The following is a 23,068-nucleotide window of genomic DNA, read 5'->3' as shown; positions in this document are numbered from 1 at the left end:
TTTATATCCTCAAGACATTCCCTTGTTGTGCCCTTGAGCAAGGCCCTTAACCCCACAACATGCTCTCCATTCAGGGGTGCTGCACTGCAGCTTTACCCTGTGCTCGTCTCAGCTGTATGTGTGATGTGTGCTGCCTGGAGGGGTGAGAATGGAGCAGAAGACACATTTCTGTTGTTCTCTGTAACTAATGTTGTATTCTTGTTGTATTGTTCCTGTGTGTAGTTTCTGTGGTTCCTATTGGCTGACACTCTTCTCTGTGTTTTCAGTCAGTGGTTCAGTGTGCTCAGCCAGGTGCACACCTCCACAGAGCAAGAGATCAGGGAGATGCACGACGAACAAGCCAACCCCCAGAATGCAGTGGTAAGTACTACAGGAAGAAGAGGAGGATGATGGGAAATAGAGTTCAATACGGGAGCTTTGGTTATACAGTATGTAAAGGGAAAGCTGGGTATACAGAATGCTGGAAAACATTGTGGTTTTTGGGGGATGGCGTCTGATTCAGAACAGGTATTTATTAGGATCCCCAATTAGCTGTTGCTGAGGCAGTGGCCACTCTTCATTGGGGGAGTGTGTGTGTGTGTGTGTGTGGATGTGGGGAAATAATGAGAACCTAGGGAGTTGGAAGAAGGTCAAACTCACATCAGAACCCCAGTCACACTGAACCGTATCTTTTGTGTAAAGTGACTTTGTGTTCTGACTGGTAGTTGAAGGACATCTATTCTCTCTCTTATAAAGGCTCTCTCTCTCCCCAGGGAACCCTCGATGTTGGCTTGATCGATTCAGTCTGTGCGTCAGACAACCCTGAACGGTAAGATTCAAGTTACACCGACAGTAGGGTCCAAAATGATGGACACCCTTGATAAAGATGAAGAAAAATGACTGTATAAAATAAATAGTTCAAATACTGAGCAACATTGGGGAAATGATATTATTTTATACTGAAACAATTGCTCGGAGAAAGAGATTTGTTGAACAAGTAGTACTTTTTTCTCTCAAAAAGATAGGGGTCAAAATGATTGACACCCCAGTTTTCAATACCTTTCAATACCTCACCTTGTGAGGATAAAAAACATAAGCTTCAAACTGTAACCAGTGCCTTCAACCTTGTCCAGGTTATCAGTCAACCTACCAGGGTAGTTACAAACAGCACAGGAATGAAATCATCAACATCTTTACTAATGCTGCAGAACTCTGCTTTAAAGCAGTATCCAAATCCATAGAATGTAGTGATCACAATATAGTAACCATATCTAGGAAAACCAGAGTTCCAAAGGCTGGGCCTAATATAGTGTATAAGAGGTCATACAATATGTTTTGTAGTGATTCATATGTTGATGATGTAAATACTGTTTGTTGGTCTGGTGTGTAATGAGGAGCAACCAGACGCTGCACTTGACACATTTATGAAATTCATATTCCAGTTACTGATGCACCCAATTAAAACGTAAAAATTATTAAATCCCCGTGGATTGAGGAGGAATTGAAAAATGATATGGTTGAAAGGGATGAGGCAAAAGGAATGACAAATAAGTCTGCCTCTCAACTGATTGGCAAATGTACTGCTATAGAGAAATCATGTGATTAAACTGAAAAATAATAATAAGAAACTATACTATGAATCAAAGATAAATGATATAAAGAATGACAGTTAAAAGCTTTGGAGCACCTTATTAAATGACATTTTGTGCAAAAAGGAAATCTCAGCTTCATTATTCATTGAACCAGTTGGCTCATTCATCACAAAACCCACTGATATTGCCAATTACTTGAATGATTTTTTATTAGCAAGATTAGCAAACTTAGGCATGACATGCCAGCTACAAACGCGGACATTACACATCCAAGTATAACTGATCAAATTATTGTCATTTTGAATTGTGTAAAGTGATTGTGGAAGAAGTGAAGTGTCTAATCAACAATGACAAGCTACCGGGGTCTGACAACTTGGGTGGAAAATTACTGAGGAAAATAGCGGACGATATTGCCACTCCTACTTGCCATATCTTCAATTTAAGCCTACTAGAATGTGTGCCCTCAGGCCTTGAGGGAAGCATTTTACATTTACATTTTAGTCATTTAGCAGACACTCTTATCCAGAGCGACTGGATAGGGGTAAGTGCTTTGCTCAAGGGCACATAAACAGATTTTTCACCTTGCCAGCTCGAAGATTCAAACAAGCAATCTTTCAGTTACAACCTCTTAACCACTAGGCTACTTGCCACTCTGTAAAAGTCATTCCGCTCCCCAAGAATAGTAAAAGCCCCCTTTACTGGATCAAAACCAATCAGTCTGTAAGTAAACTTCTGGAAAAAATGGTGTTTGACCAGATACAATGCTATTTTACAGTAAACAAATAGACAACAAAAAAATCAGCACGCTTATAGGGAAGGAGATTTAACGAGCACAGCCCTTACACAAATGACTGATGATTGGTTGAGAGAAATTAATGATAGATTGTGGGGGCTGTTTTGTTAGACTTCAGTGTGGCTTTTGACATTATCGATCATAGTCTGCTATTGGAAAAACGTATGTGTTATGGCTTTACAACCCCTGCTATAATGTGGATACAGAGTTACCTGTCTAACAAAACACAGAGGGTGTTAGGGTCTATGTATGAGGATAACTCAACACTATACACGTCAGCTACTACATCGAGTGAAATCACTGCAACACTTAACATGGAGCTGCAGTTAGTTTCAGAATGTGTTTCAAAGAATAAATGAGTCCTAAATATTGCAATATATAATGTTGAAATTAAACAAGTTGAGGTGACTGGACTGTACATTGTCATGGTCAAAACATGTTGATATAACAGTAGCTAAGATGGTGAGAAGTCTGTCCATAATAAAGCGTTACTCTACCTTCTTAACAGCACTATCAACAAGGCAGGTCCTACAGGCCCTAGTTTTGTCGCACCTGTACTACTACGTGTGGTCAGGTGCCACAAAGAGGGACTTCGGAAGATGAATTGTCTCAGAACAGGGCAGCACGGCTGGCCCTTAAATGTACACAGAGAGCTAATATGCTTGTAAATCTCTCATGGCTCAAAGTGGAGGAGAGATTAAATTCATCACTACTTGTTTTTGTGATGTGTTGACATGCTGAATGCACCGAGGTGTCTGTTTGAACTACTAGCTTGGACACCCATGCATACCCCCCAAGACATGCCACCAAAGGTCTCTTCACAGTCCCCAAGTCAAGAACAGACTATGGGAGGCAAACAGTACTACATAGAGCCATGGCTACATTGAACTGTATTCCACATCAGGTAACTGATGCAAGCAGTAAAATCTGATTTAAAAAGCAGATAAAAATACACCTTATAGAACCGCAGGGACTGTGAAGAGACACACACACAGGCACAGACACACACTTACACATACACATGATAAGACATGCACTCTACACACTAGAGGTCGACCGATTATGATTTTTCAACGCCGATACCGAAACCTATTATTGGAGGAACAAAAAAAAACTATACCGATTAATCTGACAATTTTTATTTGATTTATTTGTAATAATGGCAATTACAACAATACTGAATGAACACTTATTTTTAACTTAATATAATACATCAATAAAATCAATTTAGCCTCAAATAAATAATGAAACATGTTCAATTTGGTTTAAATAATGCAAAAACAAAGTGTTGGAGAAGAAAGTAAAAGTGCAATATGTGCCATGTAAGAAAGCTAACATTTAAGTTCCTTGCTCAGAACATGAGAATATATGAGTCTATATTGAAGACATGAGTCTTCAATATTCCCATGTAAGAAGTTTTAGGTTGTAGTTATTATAGGAATTATAGGACTATTTCTCTCTATACCATTTGTATTTCATATACCTTTGACTATTGGATGTTCTTATAGGCACTTTAGTATTACCAGTCCATCCCTCTCCTCGCTGCTACCTGGGCTCGAACCAGGAACACAACGACAACAGCCGCCCTCGAAGCAGCGTTACCCATGCAGAGCAAGGGGAACAACCACTCCAAGTCTCAGAGCGAGTGACGTTTGAAACGCTATTAGCGTGCACCCCGCTAACTAGCTAGCCATTTCACATCGGTTACACCAGCCTAATCTCGGGAGTTGATAGGCTTGAAGTCATAAACAGCTGCTGGCAAACGCACAAAAGTGCTGTTTGAATGAATGCTTACGAGCCTGCTGATGCCTACCATCGCTCAGTCAGACTGCTCTATCAAATCCGGAAACTATCATCTCGAAAACAAGACGTTTATTCTTTCATTGAAATACGGAACCGTTCCGTATTTTATCAAACGGGTGGCATCCATAAGTCTAAATATTCCTGATACATTGTACAACCTTCAATGTTATGTCATAATTACGTAAAATTCTGGCAAATTAGTTCGCAACGAGCCAGGGGACCCAAACTGTTGCATATACCCCGACTCTGCGTGAAATGAACGCAAGAGAAGTGACACAATTTCACCTGGTTTATATTGCCTGCTAACCTGGATTTCTTTTAGCTAAATATGCAGGTTTAAAAATATATACTTCTGTGTATTGATTTTAAGAAAGGCATTGATGTTTATGGTTAGGTACACATTGGAGCAACGATACGCACCGCATCGATTATATGCAATGCAGTACACGCTAGATAAACTAGTAATATCATCAACCATGTGTAGTTAACTAGTGATTATGATTGATTGATTGTTTTTTATAAGATAAGTTTAATGCTAGCTAGCAACTTACCTTGGCTTACTACATTCGCATAACAGGCAGTCTCCTCGTGGAGTGCAATGTAATCAGGTGGTTAGAGCGTTGGAGTAGTTAACTGCAAGGTTGCAAGATTGAATCCCCCGAGCTGACAAGGTAAAAATCTGTCGTTCTGCCCCTGAACGAGGCAGTTAATTAACCCACCGTTCCTAGGCCGTCATTGACTTGCCTAGTTAAAGAAATATTAAATAAAGGTGTAAAAAAAAAAAAAACGTCCAAATCGGTGTCCAAAAATACTGATTTCCAATTGTTATGAAAACTTAAAATCGGCCCTAATTAATCAGCCATTCCGATTTAATCGGTCGACCTCTACTACACACACGTACACATGGATTTTGTAATGTAGGTACTGTCTGTGATAGTAGAGTAGTGGCCTGAGGGAACACAAAGTGTTGTGAAATGTAATGTCATGTAATATTTTTTATTGTCTGGGGATCCTTAATAAATACAAATACAAAGATACATTCAAATAAACATAGTTGAACTAAATCTACAACTTCACTCCTCTCCCTTCCCAGGACCAACTCCTTTGTGATGATCACAGCTAACAGGGTGTTACACTGCAATGCCGACACTCCTGAAGAGATGCACCACTGGATAACATTGCTGCAACGTTCCAAAGGAGACACACGTGTGGAGGGACAGGAGTTCATCATCAGAGGTCAGACATTGTTACGTTACATTAGCGCCAGAGGTCCGACATTATAGTATTATATTATGTTACAGCATATCTGACCAGATCGTTATATTATATTATGCTACACCTTTAGGGATACATTTCGGTTGATATTTGATTTTGATTGAGTTGTAAAATGGTTCAAATATCTGCCTCGTTAGGCTGGCTCCACAAGGAGATGAAGAACAGCAGCAGAGCCTCTCTGAAGCTGAAGAAGCGCTGGTTCCTGCTTACCCACAACTCCCTGGACTACTATAAAAGCTCGGAGCGCAACACCCTCAAGTTGGGCACCTTGGTGCTCAATAGCCTGTGCTCAGTGGTGCAGCCTGACGAGAAGGTCTTCAAGGAGACAGGTTAGTACTGGATTAGCTACATATACCTTTTTCACACTACTGAGCTGAGCCTAGCTGTATTTTACTGCGCTAGCCTGGTTTTGCACGCACCTGATAACATTTTCACACTACGAGCTGAGCCGAGCTGTGTTGTACTTTGCTGGCTTGGTTACACATCCAGGTGAAAGCCTTTTCACACTACTGAGCTGAACCGAGTCAAGCCGAACTCTACTGTGCTGGCTTAGTTCTGCATTTCATCATAGTTGTGCGACCCTTGCTAGAAAGGACTACGTGAAAAGAGAATATCCGAGCCAGGACAGTACGATTCGTGTAAGAATGAGGGAAAGCTAAATAAAACGGGTAAGAGATGGCTGGGAGGTAACACAACGGGTGAGTCTGTAGGAACACAAGGTGAGAGGAGGGTAACCTTTGACCAATTTGTTTTACACAGGTTTGTCTTCTTGGTCTTGATATTTTAAGCTTCGATGTTTGTAAAGGAAGAGGGTACGGATCTAAGGACGAAAGTTGGATGGATGTTTTCTGGGAAATAAACCATGTAAAGAATACATATCTAATTCAGTACAACAATATAAGGATAAGTAGATACTCAAGAACAAAGGCCTGTATAAGAGGATAAGGCTAGGTTAATGGCTAACAAACTAGGCAATGGTAGGTAAAACGCTGGTTTCCTGTTCTATCTGATAATGAATTGCACACACCTGGTGTCCCATGTCTAGATCAGTCCCTGATTATAGGGGAACAATGAGAAATGCAGTGGAACTGGCTTCGAGGTCCAGAGTTCGGTTTGAGGGATCTAAACCACATCAGATACATATGTAGGAAAGGAAAGAGGACAAACTTAATCAATATCGCATCAAAGGAGAAACAGGAAATAGGAGGAATATAACCAGAACACTTCTCCAAACACTTCACTCAGTCCATGAGGTAGCCACACTGATTAGGATGCAGATGTGCTGAGGGAGGAAGTCCCGTCCCTGCAGGGCCTTTTTATTCTGGGTTGTGTTTGTTTATTTTGTTTGTTTTATTTTATCTTGTATTACAAATGCTTGGAGAGTCTGGAAGTGAGTGGAGAATTATCCAAAATGAGATTGAAATGTAATATTTAATCATGGAAATGCTGCTATTATCTCATACTAACAAGATCATTGTAGAAAAGGCCTTTATATTTAATTTCCCTATGCACCCCTAGTTTGTCCCTTTAGTTAGAATAACCGACAGCCCATTAGTCGAATCACCCCTAACTTTCCATCCAATCAGAGACGTTCTCTTTAACCTGCTCGTCTCCAGTCAGTGAGTTGCTGTGAAGACAGAGAGCGGACAGTTTGTGAGAAAACAAGTTGCAGCATGTTTGGTGTGCATCTAAAAGCAGTGTAGTGGTACCTGGAGAAGTGGGTATACTCCAGAATGTCCCAAACGGCCCACACGGTGGAAGAAAGGTTCCCCGTGTGAAAAATTCTAAGAGAAACAGTGACACACTGTGAATGACCTAAAATGATAAATCCCATATTGGTCTTTCACAGTTAGGCCAACCCAAGCTGTACTGTGCAAGTAGGATAATAGTATGCCTACTATTTAAACAGATAAATTAGGCTGTCAAACTGAGTCAGAAATTCACAGGTTTCAGATGTTTCCCCTTTTCAGATTTTGGCTGTTGAAGCCACACTTTTTTAATTCATTCATCCTGTTACCGGGATCATTTTCGTCAACATCCTCTGAATTGCAGAGCGCCAAATTCAAATTAAATTACAAAAAATATTTCATTTTCATAAAATCACAAGTGCAATATAGCAAAACACACCTTAGCCTGTTGTTAATCCACCTGGCGTGTCAGATTTCAAAAAAGCTTTTCGGCGAAAGCATACCAGGCGTTTATGTAAGGACACCTCTCTCAGTAGGAAAAAACATTACAAACAGCTTGCAGCCAAGTAGATTGGTCACGAAAGTCAGAAAAGCAATAAAATGAATCGCTTACCTTTGATGATCTTCGGATGTTTGCACTCACGAGACTCCCAGGTACACAATAAATGTTCCTTCTGTTCCATAAAGATTATTTTTATATCCAAAATACCTCCATTTGGTTGGAGTGTTATGTTCAGAAATCCACAGACTTGAGCGGTCAAGACCAGGCAAACTCAAATTCTAAATAGTATCCGTAAAGTTCGTAGAAACATGTCAAACATTTTTTATAATCAATCCTCAGGTTGTTTTTACAATATATAATCGATAATATTTCAACCGGGACTGTAGCTTCTTTAATAGGAGAGAGAGAGAAAATGTCTGCTCCAAACTGTTGCGCATGCAAAACGCTGCTGGCACCCAGCCATCCAATGACGCGATGTGATCTTTCTCGCTCATTTTTCAAAATAAAAGCCTGAAACTATGTCTAAAGACTGTTCACACCATGGGGAAGCCATAGGAAAAGGAATCTGGTTGATATCCCTTTAAATGGAGTGAAGGCAGGCTATGGAACAGAGAGCTTTCAGGAAAAACAGCACTTCCGGACTGCCTGTTACGCTCACTTTCGCCTGCAATATCAGTTCTGTTATACTCACAGACAATATATATATATTATTTTTTTTTACCCCTTTTTCTCCCCAATTTCGTGGTATCCAATTGTTTTTAGTAGCTACTATCTTGTCTCATCGCTACAACTCCCGTACGGGCTCGGGAGAGACGAAGGTTGAAATTCATGCGTCCTCCGATACACAACCCAACCAAGCCGCACTGCTTCTTAACACAGCGCACATCCAACCCGGAAGCCAGCCGCACCAATGTGTCAGAGGAAACACCGTGCACCTGGCAACCTTGGCTGGCGCGCACTGCGCTCAGCCCGCCACAGGAGTCACTGGTGCGTGATGAGACAAGGATATCCCTACCGGCCAAGCCACCCTAACCCGGACGACGCTAGGCCAATTGTGCGTCGCCCCACGGACCTCCCGGTCGCGGCCAGTTACGACAGAGCCTGGGTGCGAACCCAGGGTCTCTGGTGGCACAGCTGGCGCTGCAGTACAGCACCATTAACCACTTAACCACACTTAACCACCCGGGAGGTCTCACAGACAATATTTTGACAGTTTTGGAAACTTTTGAGTGTTTTCTATCATAATATGACAATTATATGAATATTCTAGATTCTGGGCCTGAGAAATAGGCAGTTTCATTTGGGTACGTTTTTCATCCAAACCTCAAAATACTGCCCCCTACACTCAACAGGTTAATAGTAAAACAACAAAATTGGATGTTGTAAATCCATGTTGTAAATGCGTAAACCACATCAAGAGACCACAGAGAAAAAAAAATATTTCCAAGTGTGTAGTTAGTGTAGTTACTCTTTAATTCCAGTGTACAGGCACTTAGGACTGTTGTTTGGTTAGAGGTGTTTCTGTAGCACATGAGATGGAGTTAGATGGTCTCTAGATTGTTGCAAATAATCATGATATCATTCTGCCAGGTAGGCATAGGCTGGTTAATATTTCATTCTTAAAAGCCGTTGGGGGGGGGGGGGGGGGTTCTAAGCTGACATATGGAATTGTTTTAAGATGGTCATAATTTGGATAATTTAGCTATTTGATTTTGAATTTTAGGACCCCTTTAGGTATCAAAAGAAATATATGTATTTTTGGGGGGGATATAATATTGAATATGGTCTTTACTACTATAGCCCAGAGAAACGCATTGAATAACACATTCATAAATGGCAAAAAGGCTACATAAAAAACAAGGTATTGAAGTGCTTGTCCTTTATCTAGGAGACATAAGAATGCTCGTATTATATATTTTTTAATTTTTACACATAACCACTTTTTCTGGTAGCCACAAACTGCCTTCATACTTCCCGCGACAGTTGTGGGGGTCGTAGAGCAAAACAGAGAACACCATCGTGTTCCCTTTCCACAGTGGGATCACATTAGTTTGTAGCCCAAACAGTTCGGACTCAGTTCGGTATATCAACTGTACCGACATCAGACGAGTCCCCTGACACTTGTGGGGGTCGTAGAGTGGTCATAATAGTTTGTAGGTCAAACTGTTCAGAAGCTACAGACGTTTTCGTGAGAAGACCGATTTTCGGGATGTCTCACGGTCTCACAATGCAAAACAAAAACTGATATCTGTAACTTCAACTGACTGATGCATCAGTCAACTCCAGGGGGTTACAACGAGAAGGTTATAGGGAAAGCCTTTCCATATTCCAGAGCATGGTTAGGCCTATCATTAGCCCTCTCTCGCTATATATGAAACCTGATATTTTTGTTCATATTATGAGGCATATCTTACCTTGCTTCAAAGTAGCCTATATCCAAAATCCCACCATAAAAACGTGGAGGCAATTAATTTATAAATACTTCCTCACTTCCTCCAGTTCTATTGGCTTTCTTTTTCCTTTTCTATCCTAGTCATATTATCAGCCCATGATAGTTGTTGCATCTTTAATCCTCCCCTCTTTCTAAATTTTGACCGGATATGTCCATCTCTCTCCATGAAACTGCTCTCAAAAGCGGTGCACATTTTAGAAAGGTGTTTTTCTCGCAAAGTGAATTCTGGAACATTCACACGTAGGCCTACAATCGTGTGCACATTGCTGTGCCTAAAATGTGAAGAAATGATAGTTTATCAACAATTTAAGCTTAACATTCTGATCTGTTCCATCAGCCTTATTAATTAATTGATCATTTATATACTTCCACTAAACTACTTTGATATGCATCCTGGGGATTAAGAAGTGAGTATACACAAAACTCACTGAAAAATACACTATATATACAAAAGTATGTGGACAACCCTTAAAATTTGTGGATTTGGCTTTTTCAACCAGTCCCGTTGCTGACGGGTGTATAAAATTGAGCACACAGTCATGCAATCTCCATAGACAAACATTGGCAGTAGAATGGCCTTACTGAACAGCTCAGTGACTTTCAACGTGGCATCGTCATAGGATTCCCCGGTCAACTGTAAGTGCTGTTGTTATGAAGTGGAACTGGCTAGGAGCAACAACGGCTCAGCCACGAAGTGGTAGACCACATAAGCTCACAGAATGGGACCGCCGGAGGGTGCTGAAGCGCAAAAATCATCTGTCATCGGTTGCAACACTACCGAGTTCCATACTGCCTCTGGAAGCAACATAAGCACAAGAAATGTTCGTCCGGAGCGTCATGAAATGGGTTTACATGGCGAGCAGCCTCACACAAGCCTAAGATCACCATGCGCAATGCCAAGAATTGGCTGTAAAGTTCGCTGCCATTGGACTCTGGAGCAGTGGAAACACGTTCTCTTAAGTGATGAATCACGCTTCACCATCTGGCAGTTTGACGGATGAATCTGGCTTTGGCGGGTGCCAGAAGAACGCTACTTGCCCCAATGTATAGTGGCAACTGTAAAGTTTGGTGGAGGATGAACAATGGCCTCGGGCTGTTTTTCATGGTTCGGGCTAGGCCCCTTAGTTCCAGTGAAGTGAAATATTAACACTACAGCATACAATTACATTCTAGACGATTCTGTGCTTCCAACGTTGTAGCAACAGTTTGGGGGAAGTCCTTTTCCTGTTTCAGCATGACAATGCCCCCGTGCACAATGCGAGGTCCTGCTCAGAGCCCTGACCTCAACCCCATCGAACACCTTTGGGATGAATTGAAACGCTGATTGCGAGCCAGGCCTAATCATCCAACATCAATGCCCGACCTCACTAATGCTCTTGTGGCTGAATGGAAGCAAATCCCTATAGCAATGTTCCAACATCTAGTGGAAAGCCTTCCCAGAAGAGTGGAGGCTGGTATAGCAGCAAAGGGGGGACCTCCACGCCCGTGATTTTTGAATGAGATTTTCGATGAGCAGGAGTCCACATACTTTTGGTTTTGTAGTGTATATTAGGGTTTTATTTTTCATCTTTTTTTTGACAAATGTTAAAAAGTATTTTGTGTAGATCGTAAGATAACAAAATGTGCAAAAAGTCAAGGGAGTGAATACTTTCTGAAGGCACTGTAGTTAGACACGTTAGCTACTCTAAATTGATTGATAGTCTGAAATTGCTTCTTGGTAGCTAGTTATGAGGTTGGGAGTTTGGGGACCTATCTGCAGTAGCTAAAGCCAACTTCATAAAATTGCTAGGTGGCTAGTAGTATTGCAGAGAAACAAAAACATTTTTTATAGATTTTTTTAAATAATCTTTTTTTTTTTAACAGGACAATTCTGATGGGGCACATGCCCCTGTGCCCCTATGGGCATGACGCCTCTGTCATCTTGCTAGGTGCACACTTGAACTAAAGTGTAACTACACCCAAAAATCTTCAGACCTAGTTTCAGACCTAAAAAGTGGTCTCCTGATGTGGTTTTAGCATTGTTGTGGACTTCCAATTTTGCTGTGCGATTGAGAGCGAAAACCTGAAAAACCTGAGAAAGAAAATTGTAAAATAGAAATCTAGAAAAACAAAACTGAGAACTGAATTTGGGGAAAAACTATACGAATAATTGTTTTTATAACGAAAACAGATTTATGTAAATGTATAGTCTACGTACAATCAGAAGGAGATTATACTTAAGACTGATATAAGAAGTCTTATATTCATTTTTCAAGATACCCTTACTTCATGTTTCTGTTTTAATAAAAAGCATAATTTCTTCTGTTTTAATAAAATACAAAGACAAGTTTAAAATCGAAGACAGGTTTAATGTTAAAAATGATTAATGTTGATCTTACTTAGAAAATAGTCCTGATCATATAGGCCTGGATCTAGATGATATCCAAAACAACTGACACTGAATTCATACATTTTCAGTAAATGTAATTGTAATTTTAAATCCTCCACTCTTTTCGTTTCCCAGGTTACTGGAACGTCACAGTTTATGGCCGGAAGCACTCGTACCGTCTCTACACCAAGCTCCTGAACGAGTCCACGCGCTGGGCCAGCGCCATGCAGAACGTCATCGACACCAAGGCCCCCATCAACACCCCCACCCAGAAGCTCATCCAGGACATCAAGGTTTTTCAATCATTTTTAAATAAAAATTTAGTCACTCTGGAAACATCCCTGACAGCCATGATTATGTGTATTTATATAATAGTGATTTATTTAGAGAAATAATTAGATTGAAGCGTCCTTTACTCCTCTCCGATGAGATTGTCATGTCATTCTGTATCCATAGGAGAACTGTCTGAACTCCGAGGTGGTGGAGCAAATCTATAAGAGGAACCCCATCCTGCGCTACAGCCACCACCCGCTCCACTCGCCACTGCTGCCCCTGCCCTACGGAGACATCCACATCAGCTGTAAGATCGCACACTATGCTCCTTTCATTGTGCACCCGCTCCCTCCCTCACCAACATCACCAACTGATAGCAACCTCTTTCTTTCCCTCTACATGCACACACATGCATCTCTCTGTCTTTCTCTCTCAGACACACACACACACACACACACAATTTTTATTTCTCTCTCTCTCGCTCTCACTTTTCACCAACTGACAGTAACCTCTTCCCTCTCCCCAAAACAGCATTGAAAAACTAGGGCCACACGCAAACACACACACACACACACTCTATCACACACACACACACACACACACACACACACACACACACACACACACACACACACACACACACACACACACACACACACACACACACACACACACACACTATAAGTACATTAGACATGTCCTGTTCTGAAAATATTGAGTTATTATCTATAATTGTCCCTTACCTACCCCCTTTCCCCTCTGCAGCCCTGAGGAACAAGGGCTACACGACGCTCCAGGATGAGGCGCTCAAGATGTTCAACTCGCTGCAGCACCTGGAGGGTGTTACCGACCCCGTGACCATCATCCAGGGTGTGCTGCAGACGGGCCAGGAGCTGAGGCCCCTGAGGGATGAGCTCTACTGCCAGCTGGTCAAACAGACCACTCGCCCCCCACAGCCCTGCAGCCCTGGGAACCTGTGCAGCTGGAGGATCCTGGCATGCATGTGCTGCACGTTCATGCCATCTCGCGGAATCCTCAAGTACCTCAAGTTCCACTTCAAGAGGTGAGAGGGCCCAGTGTTGGTCAGTCTTGATTTGGTCAGTCTTGATTTCTGTTGAATGACACATTAGAAGGATCAGAGTGTTGTGGGCCACACATGCTGGGTATTTTTGATAGCTGATAGTAAAACACTTTGCATAAAACCATCTGCTAAATGAGCAGGAGCACTTTATATGATGGGGGTAACACCTTATTGATGTTGCAATATTATTCATAACACCTTGATGAGTGTTGCAATATTATTCATAACACCTTTACGAGTGTTGCAATATTATCATAACACCTTTATGAGTGTTGCAATATTATTCATAACACCTTTATGAGTGTTGCAATATTATCATAACACCTTTATGAGTGTTGCAATATTATTCATAACACCTTTATGAGTGTTGCAATATTATCATAACACCTTTATGAGTGTTGCAATATTATCATAACACCTTTATGAGTGTTGCAATATTATCATAACACATTTATGAGTGTTGCAATATTATTCATAACAATCGTCATAACACATTTATTTATCATCATTCATAAAACATTTTTAAATGAAAGTCCCTTCGAATAGCTCTTTAGTCATCAGTACAACGGAAATTCATGTTTTTACTGTCACAGTACCCAACCTCCTGGCACAATATTTACGCACCAGTCTGGGAGCACCGGCTAAAACTCGGAGTATTACCCAGGTAGCAGTTTAGGGGTTTCTCAGGGCCACAATGGCAGTAAGGCTGAGGTGTCAAACTCAATTTCCGGAGGGCGATGTTATATATTTCGTTTTAAATTTATTTTATTGAACCTTTATTTAACTAAATAAATTCCTCGAGGGCCATGTATCTGCTTGTTTTTGTTATCTCCTTTAAATCATTTTCCAATTAAGACCTAAACAATCAGGTAAGTAGAGTTCCTAACTAATCAGTGACCTTAATTGATCAATCAAGTACAAGGTAGGAGAGAGAACTTGCAAGACACTCAGCCCTCCAGAAATTGAGTTTGGCATCCCTGCCTAGGGGTTGGAATCAGACCTCGGTGTAAATTGTGTATTTCAAATACGATAGTGCTTCTCAAACCTCTCCTCGGGGGCTCCCAGACATTTCACAGTTTTGTTGTAAAACTAGCACACCTGATTCAATTAGGTAAGGGCTTGATGATTAGTTGACCAATTGAATCAGGTTTGTTTGCTCTGGAATAGTTCAAATACGGCTGGGGGTTCCTGAGGAGAGGTTTGAGAAAGGCTGCTCTAACTAGCTGTGCTTGATTATTGAGCTTGCCTGGCACAATGGAACCATTGGAATAGTCCAAAAAGTACTATTTGATCCCAGGTCTGGATAGCACCAGAGCAATTGATGTCATTGTAACATGTTGAGACCTGAAGTTAATGCCTTGGCTTTAGCTCAGCAGAGGCTAAGACAGTCTTGTGGTGTGCAGGACTAACCCAGTAAACACCAACAACCATCAGGCTCACTCCCACTAGATTTCTACTGGAATTACTGAAAAGAAAAACATATATTTTCAAGGTTCCTTATGAATGATGTTGAATAAATGTGTTATGAAGGATGTTATGAATGATACTGCAGCATTCACAAAGGGGTCATGAATAGTTTCATAAAGGTGTTATGAGGGCATTATGTATACCGTCTTCATATAAAGTGCTACTAAATGACCACGTCACATTCATAGATGTGAAATATGGTGGGAGCTAGCAGGTCAGGTAGAATTCACATCTGGTATAGCACATCCTGAAATGGCTATTTCCAGGTCATGAAAGTAATGCTTCATTAGTATCGCAGAGCCTTAAAACTCAACAAAAGCACCAGCATAACAGGGCTCCCCCTCTGTTTCTCCTCCAGGGCTCGGGAGCTCTTCCCGGGCATGGAGATAGAACGCTACGCCTCATTCGGCCTGGATTCCCTGAGGAAGACGCGTGGCCGGGAGTACGTACCCTCCCAGGAGGAGATCCGGGCCGTGGTGGCGCGCCAGGATATGACCACCACAGTGCACTGCCATGGCGGAGGCTCCTGCAAAATCACCATCAACTCTCACACCACCGCCGGAGAGGTGAGAGCCGGGGAGGGAAACAAGTTGGGAGTTTAGGGTTGTGGTGATCCAATGGTAATGGGTAACGGACTGCAATAACCTTAACCAAAATAAAACATATCTGTCTACAGTGTGCTGTATACCGGAGGTAAGTTAGCTGAAGATAACCACCGTAAAATGCTACAAGTTTTTGTTACTTTGACTCATTTGTTTGATCGCTTACTTCACCGTTGATAACTGTGTGTATGTGTCCCAGGTGGTGGAGAAGCTAATACGGGGCTTGGCTATGGAGGACAGCAGGAACATGTTCGCCCTGTTTGAGCACAATGACACCACTGACAAAGCCATTGAGAGCCGCACAGTGGTGGCTGACGTCCTTGCCAAGTTTGAAAAGTACGTTTGTGTGTGTGTCAGTGACGTGCGGTGGCTGAGTAGGTACAGCGTATTATCAAAGCCAGATTTACTCAACAAATAGCTCCAACAATAAATCTACATTGAAATAAAAGGCAGACATCAAAAATACTACATACTTTATCAAGGTAAATCAAGCAAACTCGACCAACCAATGGCGAAAATGAGAAAATTAAGCTTCAAAGGAAAATCTTTTATAATGGTATCTGAGGATTCAGCACTAGTGAATGGATAGCGCTGGGGCATGTTAACTCTATGGTGCAAAGTGGACAGCATCTTTGTCTAGCCAGCTATAATTCTTTCCGTTTGTGGACAAGCCAGGAGACGGTTTGTGGGCACAGGTCATTTCACACACACACCGATTACATTTTGCAAGTTTGAATACACCAATAAACCGTTATTCTCATTCAACAGTAGCCTAACTTGAAAATTGCTAAAGAAAATGCATTTAGTCCTACCTTAGTCCTATTTTGTCAGGTTGTTTTTGCTCACTAGCTAGCTTTTTTACTCAGTTGAAGGGATGCACGCCAAATTATGTTGACACGCCCAAATAATGTTTAAGCTTTAAAGACAATACGAATGCACAAAATATGAACTCTGCTCATTGCAACAGAGGAAGCTAGTATAAACAGCAAGGCCTATGCATTGAGTGGAGTAAGGAATGGCTGTGCATGTCAACGATTTGACTAGATGGGAAGGTACAACGAGAGATTTTGATGTAGTTTCAGGAAATGTTTGGTATTTTGGGCATAAAAGCCCCCCAAAACATTTTTTCTTTCTTTTAACACCTATTTTATTAGCCTACCCTGACTGCCCAATTATAGATAATAACTCAATATTTTCAGAACAGGACATGTCTAATGTACTTATAGTGTGTGTGTGTGTGTGTGTGTGTGTGTGTGTGTGTGTGTGTGTGTGTGTGTGTGTGTGTGTGTGTGTGTGTGTATGAACAGTACTAGTAACACTCACTCATCTTTTCCAGGCTCTCTGCAAGTCAAGATGAGACCAAGACAGGCTGGAAGTTCTATTTTAAGCTGTACTGCTTCTTAGACACAGATAATGTACCCAGGGACTGTGTTGAGTTTGCCTTCATGTTTGAGCAGGTATGAACCAGCAAAAAAATATCCATCCACAATGTTTCTGTCTGTCGGTCGGTCTACAGACTTTAAATTATCAAGATCCGTAATTGTTGTTGGCTGTGTCTGCCAATCTAAACGTTAATCCGATGATAACAGCTTGTCAAAGACAATCTCTTTCACTACCCCCCACTCTTTTTCCTCTTTCCTCCTCTCTCTTTCTCTTGTCCTCCTCCAGGCCCATGAGGCGGTGATCAGAGGCCATTACCCAGCCCCGGAGGAGACCCTCCAGTTCCTGGCTGCCCTAAGACTACAATACCTCCTCGGAGACTACAACCCCCAAGCTACCGTGCCCGAAATGTCTCAGGTGTTCCCTATGACTCGGTTGCGTGCCCGCATCCAAAATTCCGCCAAGACTTTCTCCCCGGCCACTGGTTTGGGCATGGGGTCAGTGGTGGACCGTTCCGATGGAACCTTGGAGAAGAAGCGCTCCAGCTTCTTGGAGGGAACGCTAAGGCGTAGTTTCAGGAGCGGCTCAATGAGCCGCCAGAAGTTGGAGGAGGAGAACACGCTCGAGGCCTGGATGAGGGAGGAGATAGCGGCAGCACGAGCCAGCCTGGTGGACAAATGGAAGAAGCTGCAGGGGATGAACCAGGAGCTGGCCATGGTGAAGTACATGGCCCTGGTCAAAGAGTGGCCCGGCTACGGATCCACGCTCTTCGAAGTGGAGGTGAGTGGCCCTTACCAAACAGTGGTTTACATTTCAATTTTAGACATTTAGCACAGGGTTTCTTACACCGTTTCGTCTGGGATCCTCGGTCATTTCGCATTTTTGTTCTACTCTACCACTATCACACCTAAGTTGTGTTCATTAGGGCACACAATGGAAAATGTTAAAAACATTGTAAAAATCTGGATAACTAATTGATTTGTGTTTCCCTGTTGATTCAGTCTGTTTTCTTATGTTTAGTGCCTTGTGAACACAATCCTGATTCAAGGGCTTGATGAGGATGCATAGTGTTGGACTGAGTGTCTTGCAAAAAAATAACACCCAGATCCGGACCGAAATGGAAAACTTTATAAGTGAATCTATCACCATAATTTTCTCCTACTCATACCATGTCTCCTTCTTGTCTCCTTTCCTAGTCCTGTGACGGGGCCTTTCCAGTGGAGCTGTGGCTGGGGGTGAGCAGGGAGGCCATCTCGGTGTATAAGCGTGGCGAACCCTGGCCCCTGGAGGTCTTCCCCTATGAGCTCATCCTTTCGTTTGGGGCCCCACTGCCAAATGCCTACAAAATAGCCGTGGAGGGCCGCGAACTGCTCTTCGAGACCAGTCTGGTATGTTAAGCCACCCATGATCCGATTTGTGCATTATATAGGCTGTTATAAGGAGCCATGGTGGTAATGGAATGTTTTTTAATGCAATGTAATAATGGTACATGGTATTATAATTATACGTCCATAGAAAGTGTTGTAAACCATTTTCTGTTATACAACGACTGTGTCAACTGTAAGGTCCTAACTGCGCCTCCTTCACTCTTTCCCCAGGTTATGGACATTGCCAAGCTGATGAAAGCATACATTAGCATGATCGTTAAAAAGCGCTACAGCAACTCTGCATCCATCAGCAGCTACGGTAGCCAGTGTAGCACCTGGTGAGGTGTCGTCCAAGACCTTTCACCACTTAGCAGGGGGCTGGGGAAGGTTGAGTCCTGCGACAGCCTTGTCAGGACACCTTTCCCTCAGTGTTTTGGAGAAACGTGATTTTGAACACTCTGGGCCAGACTGACTTTCTCATGGCTCTTATTGCTAACCAGCTAGCTTTGTCTTTCTTATGCTAACGTGCTACCATTACAAGGGCTTTTGTTACAGGGTGAGACTAGTGTTACTGGGGTGGTTCCTATGAGTGTGCGGAGTTGGGGCATGGCCAGTCAGAATCTATAAGGGTTCAAGGTAGAAGTCGTCACTAACCACAGATCTAGGATCAGATTACCCAACCCCAAACCCTGGACCAGCGGTTAGGAGAAACTTCTACCAACTCATGAGTACCATGTTTGGTTCTTCTAATAGATGAAACCTCAATTGGACGCCCACTTCTAAGCTTTGGAAATTTCGGGCCCTTCCCGATTGTTAAGGAACCATCTCTTTTATTATCAAGAAATGGAAATATGCAACTCAATACTCAAATTATTTTCAAGTGGCATTTTTAATATATATAATGATTGTTGAAAGGGGAACATTGCCAGTGATTAAAGGGTTAAAAGTGCTTGAAATAAACCCTTAAAATAGCAGACTGCTTAGCGGCACCCCATCCTTACAGACGGTAAATCATTGGAAATTAATTATTTGATTTAATGAAAATTTCCCCCTCGTACAAATAAAACATTTGTTCAGCTTTCTGGGTATACCAATTTTCTCAACTCAAGTTGTGTCATCTAACATGTCCAAGCAGGAATGCATGATAAATCGATTTTGATGTGAAATAGGCATTGAGTGATTGGCATAAATTTTGGATTGACAATTAGGCTATTGTTGCTAGAATATTACTGTCAAAATAGGGCTTCAGAATTGCAGATTTATTTAGTTTAATAGAGAGAAATTTACTTGTGTACAAATAGGCTATCACACTTGGGGATAATCACTGAGGGAGGGGAAACTCGAAACCAAAACCCCAATAGTAGCCTATGGTTTCTTCTTGCAATTGGATTTTTAAACGCTCCACAATTATTGCATTCTTCTCTTCCCTTCTCTCCATCTAGACTACTCGGAGCACACAGGGAAAACGGGGCAAGGCAAACACTGATTCATGCAGGAATCAATATTGTATTGTTGGACCAAATCAGAGTTATAGCTGCCCCAAAAATATTAAGTTTTGAGTGAAGTGACCTGCTAAAATTTGTAGTTTGCATGGATGCGGCCACTTCAAAGTGTGGAAGTGGAATTTCCACCTCTCCAGTGTGTCTACAAAGGACTGTTTCAGGCCTAGTGCTTATTTGACTCATTTTATGCCTCGCTTTATTTGACAGCATTATTTGAAAGGATTTTAGGCCTAGTGCTTATTTGACTCGTGCTTTTTTAACTCATTATATACCTCACTTTTAAGAGTTGGGGGACAACAGGGCAGCGGGTCATGAGATACTGCTGAAGATTTTACTCACTGCCTGCCATAGACTATAAGCGTAGCAGTGCAGTTTATACTGTACTGCATGTTGCAAATGTAATATTACTATTGTGAGGCCTAATTGCCATGGTAATTAGGAATGTCCAGTCAATTATTATGGCCCACAAATGTACATCTTAACTTACATCAAATGCTTTATGACAGCATATTCTCCCATAGCGGTGCCAATCTAAACCCCCCAAAAATTGAAAATATTAAAAAGAGAAAGGGCCCAATTCTATCAGATCCGCTTTAGCCGACATTTGGATATCGGTTGTTTTGGCTATGTCGGAGCTAGAACCACATCAAATCCACAAGCAGCTCTGTGCGGTAGGCTATTGTGGAAATTGCCATTGGATGGACCGAGTCGCATTAGTAATAATCCTATGCAGCCTCTACACCTCGATTAGGCTGATACAAATCCTTATTGTTGCTTGACAGCTCTTAATGTAGTTACACCTCAGACACCGCCAAAACACCAGCTATGTAGGTGTCAGCTGTCGCCTGTTCACACTTGATCTGATTTAATCCTAGCCTGAGAGCTCCTTTGAATCAGATCCGCTTTAGCCGACATCGGTTGTTTTTGCTGTGTCGGAGGTGGCACCGCATTAGAGCTGTCAAAAAAAAGAATTGGATCCCAGCATTACTCCTAAAGCGTACATCGCCATATGCTGCAGAGTCGCATGAACAGAAATCCCATATGCATCTGTGTTTACAAGTTCAAACACTGGAATGTGAGATGTAATCTACACCTCAAATAGGATGATAAAAATCTTCATTCGTTTAATGATTTTTCAATTTGAGGGTAATCATTTCTATATAACCTACACCTTCTCGTTAGAAACTTCTAACATGAGTGGGGGGGGGTGTGGCTTCGTGACAATGATCGCAAGAGCAGCTGCTTACCGATTTATGGCTCCAATGCAGTTCCACCTCCAACACCGCCAAAACATCCACTATGTGGATGTCTGCCATTGCCGGTTAACACTTAATCTGATTGAACATACTGTAGGTCGTAGTTAGTTTAAAGTCCTCGTTTTTATTTAGAAGACTTTGGACTAGTGAGCTTTGCAGCCCAAAGGACACTTACCTGATGGGCTAGTAAGGGAAGGGACCTAACTTTCTAACTAGGGACCCAAGAGTTCTTTACGCCTCCTGCGGACTGGGCGAGTAGATCGTCTGCGTCTGGGCATGATTATTGCTATACCCACTGAGTAGCTGGACCCATGCTTTTATAGGCTTTGCCTTGGGAGTGAAATTACTTCATAATGGCACTGACATGATGCAATAGCAACAGTGCCATTCCAAACACAAAAATCTGGAAACAAGACAAAGATTCAGAAAATTAGCCAAAAATGCTAGGAGCAGACCCTCCCTTCAGCTTAGAAAGCTTAGTGTATTGTAATATAGATAGGGAAGCTTGGTCCAAAATAATCACGTTTACTTTAAACATCTGGACGAAAAACACACAGCAGTACATACTCAAAAGATCTCCAGCTTGGAAGGTGCTTCATTATTTCCCTCTACCAGCAAAGTTCTCGTAAAGTTCCTGCAAGGTTGCTTTAACATAAGCGACACCCCACAGCATTTCACTGGAACTCCGCGGGCGGTAGCTCCACCCAAAGATGTGCAGGATTGTTCCTCAGTGCCTTGTTGTATATTATGTACACGTGTTCTTTTTCAATGGATTTGGTTTCAAACGTCTATAAAAATGATCTCTAACTGAACCACAAAGAAATATATGAGATAACCATGTTATTTTTCTCCCAAAGTCAATTTCAAAGCTTACAGTGAAAGTATAACAACGGTATACAATACTGGTCTTTGGTCGGTGTATCTTTTTTCCTTCATTTGTATTAGTTGTGTTATGTATTAAAGGATGATTCTAGCAATAAATGAATACCTATTTACTCAGGTGTCTGTGTTTTGAGTTAGTTTATGTGTATTTTAACAGTATTCAGGATTAGAGGAGACAATCTGACTAACTTGTAATCAGACAAAGAAATGACACAACATAAATTCATTGTCATGATTCACTCTCCTCATCTCTGCACTGTGATAGCTGATGTGTAAGCTGTCTGGTGCAAAATGACCACCATGTCATCACCCAGGTGGTTACTACATATTGCTCGTGGATGTAGTGTTTCCCCCGTACAACGTTAATGAAGTGCTTCAAGCATCGAGGAAAATTGTATATAAATCCAACCAATATTGTAAGACTAAAAAAATCTGGTAGTTAATAAAGACCAGTGACTACATATGTAAACCACCCAAAGTGCATTTGTTTACTGATTCTGTACTTAATGAGCAGAATGCAGTGCTTATTCCTAAACACATTCTCAACCTTGAGCAGAATCCCATCTCTAACATACTAGAAACAGTATTTATCAATGACCATTCAACAAAAGGTTTGTAGAAAAACACTTACCACCTTTGACCTGGGAATTAAGTGAGAGGGAGAACCAACTTTAAGAAAAATACATTTAATTCCAGGAGTGGAATTTTCCTGGATGAAAAATAACCATGAATCGTCAATCAGATGCAACTTCTACTACAGCCTCTTGTCTTGATATGTTAACTACTCATAGCTTACCACCCAATGA

At 41.7% G+C, this 23,068-nt stretch overlaps 1 protein-coding gene across 1 annotated transcript in view; it reads left to right on the top strand.

Moving 5' to 3' along the window:
* The window catches only part of myo10 (myosin X), a 247,119-nt gene extending 224,744 nt beyond the window's left edge, over positions 1 to 22,375 (top strand). The window contains exons 29-41 of the mRNA XM_020466612.2: positions 267 to 360; positions 753 to 808; positions 5,261 to 5,403; positions 5,580 to 5,771; positions 12,588 to 12,745; positions 12,909 to 13,032; positions 13,491 to 13,788; positions 15,632 to 15,839; positions 16,075 to 16,211; positions 17,212 to 17,332; positions 17,544 to 18,035; positions 18,452 to 18,643; positions 18,854 to 22,375. Coding sequence (XP_020322201.2) covers positions 267 to 360; positions 753 to 808; positions 5,261 to 5,403; positions 5,580 to 5,771; positions 12,588 to 12,745; positions 12,909 to 13,032; positions 13,491 to 13,788; positions 15,632 to 15,839; positions 16,075 to 16,211; positions 17,212 to 17,332; positions 17,544 to 18,035; positions 18,452 to 18,643; positions 18,854 to 18,964 — 2,326 coding nt within the window. The 3' untranslated portion in view covers positions 18,965 to 22,375. The remainder of the gene's footprint in view (positions 1 to 266; positions 361 to 752; positions 809 to 5,260; positions 5,404 to 5,579; positions 5,772 to 12,587; positions 12,746 to 12,908; positions 13,033 to 13,490; positions 13,789 to 15,631; positions 15,840 to 16,074; positions 16,212 to 17,211; positions 17,333 to 17,543; positions 18,036 to 18,451; positions 18,644 to 18,853) is intronic.
* Positions 22,376 to 23,068: the final 693 nt, after the last annotated feature.

The sequence above is a fragment of the Oncorhynchus kisutch genome, linkage group LG30 (assembly GCF_002021735.2).
Source record: "Oncorhynchus kisutch isolate 150728-3 linkage group LG30, Okis_V2, whole genome shotgun sequence".
Lineage (NCBI taxonomy): Eukaryota > Metazoa > Chordata > Actinopteri > Salmoniformes > Salmonidae > Oncorhynchus > Oncorhynchus kisutch.
The sequence above is the reverse complement of the archived record's forward strand: the minus strand, read 5'-3'. Positions and strand labels throughout refer to the sequence as shown.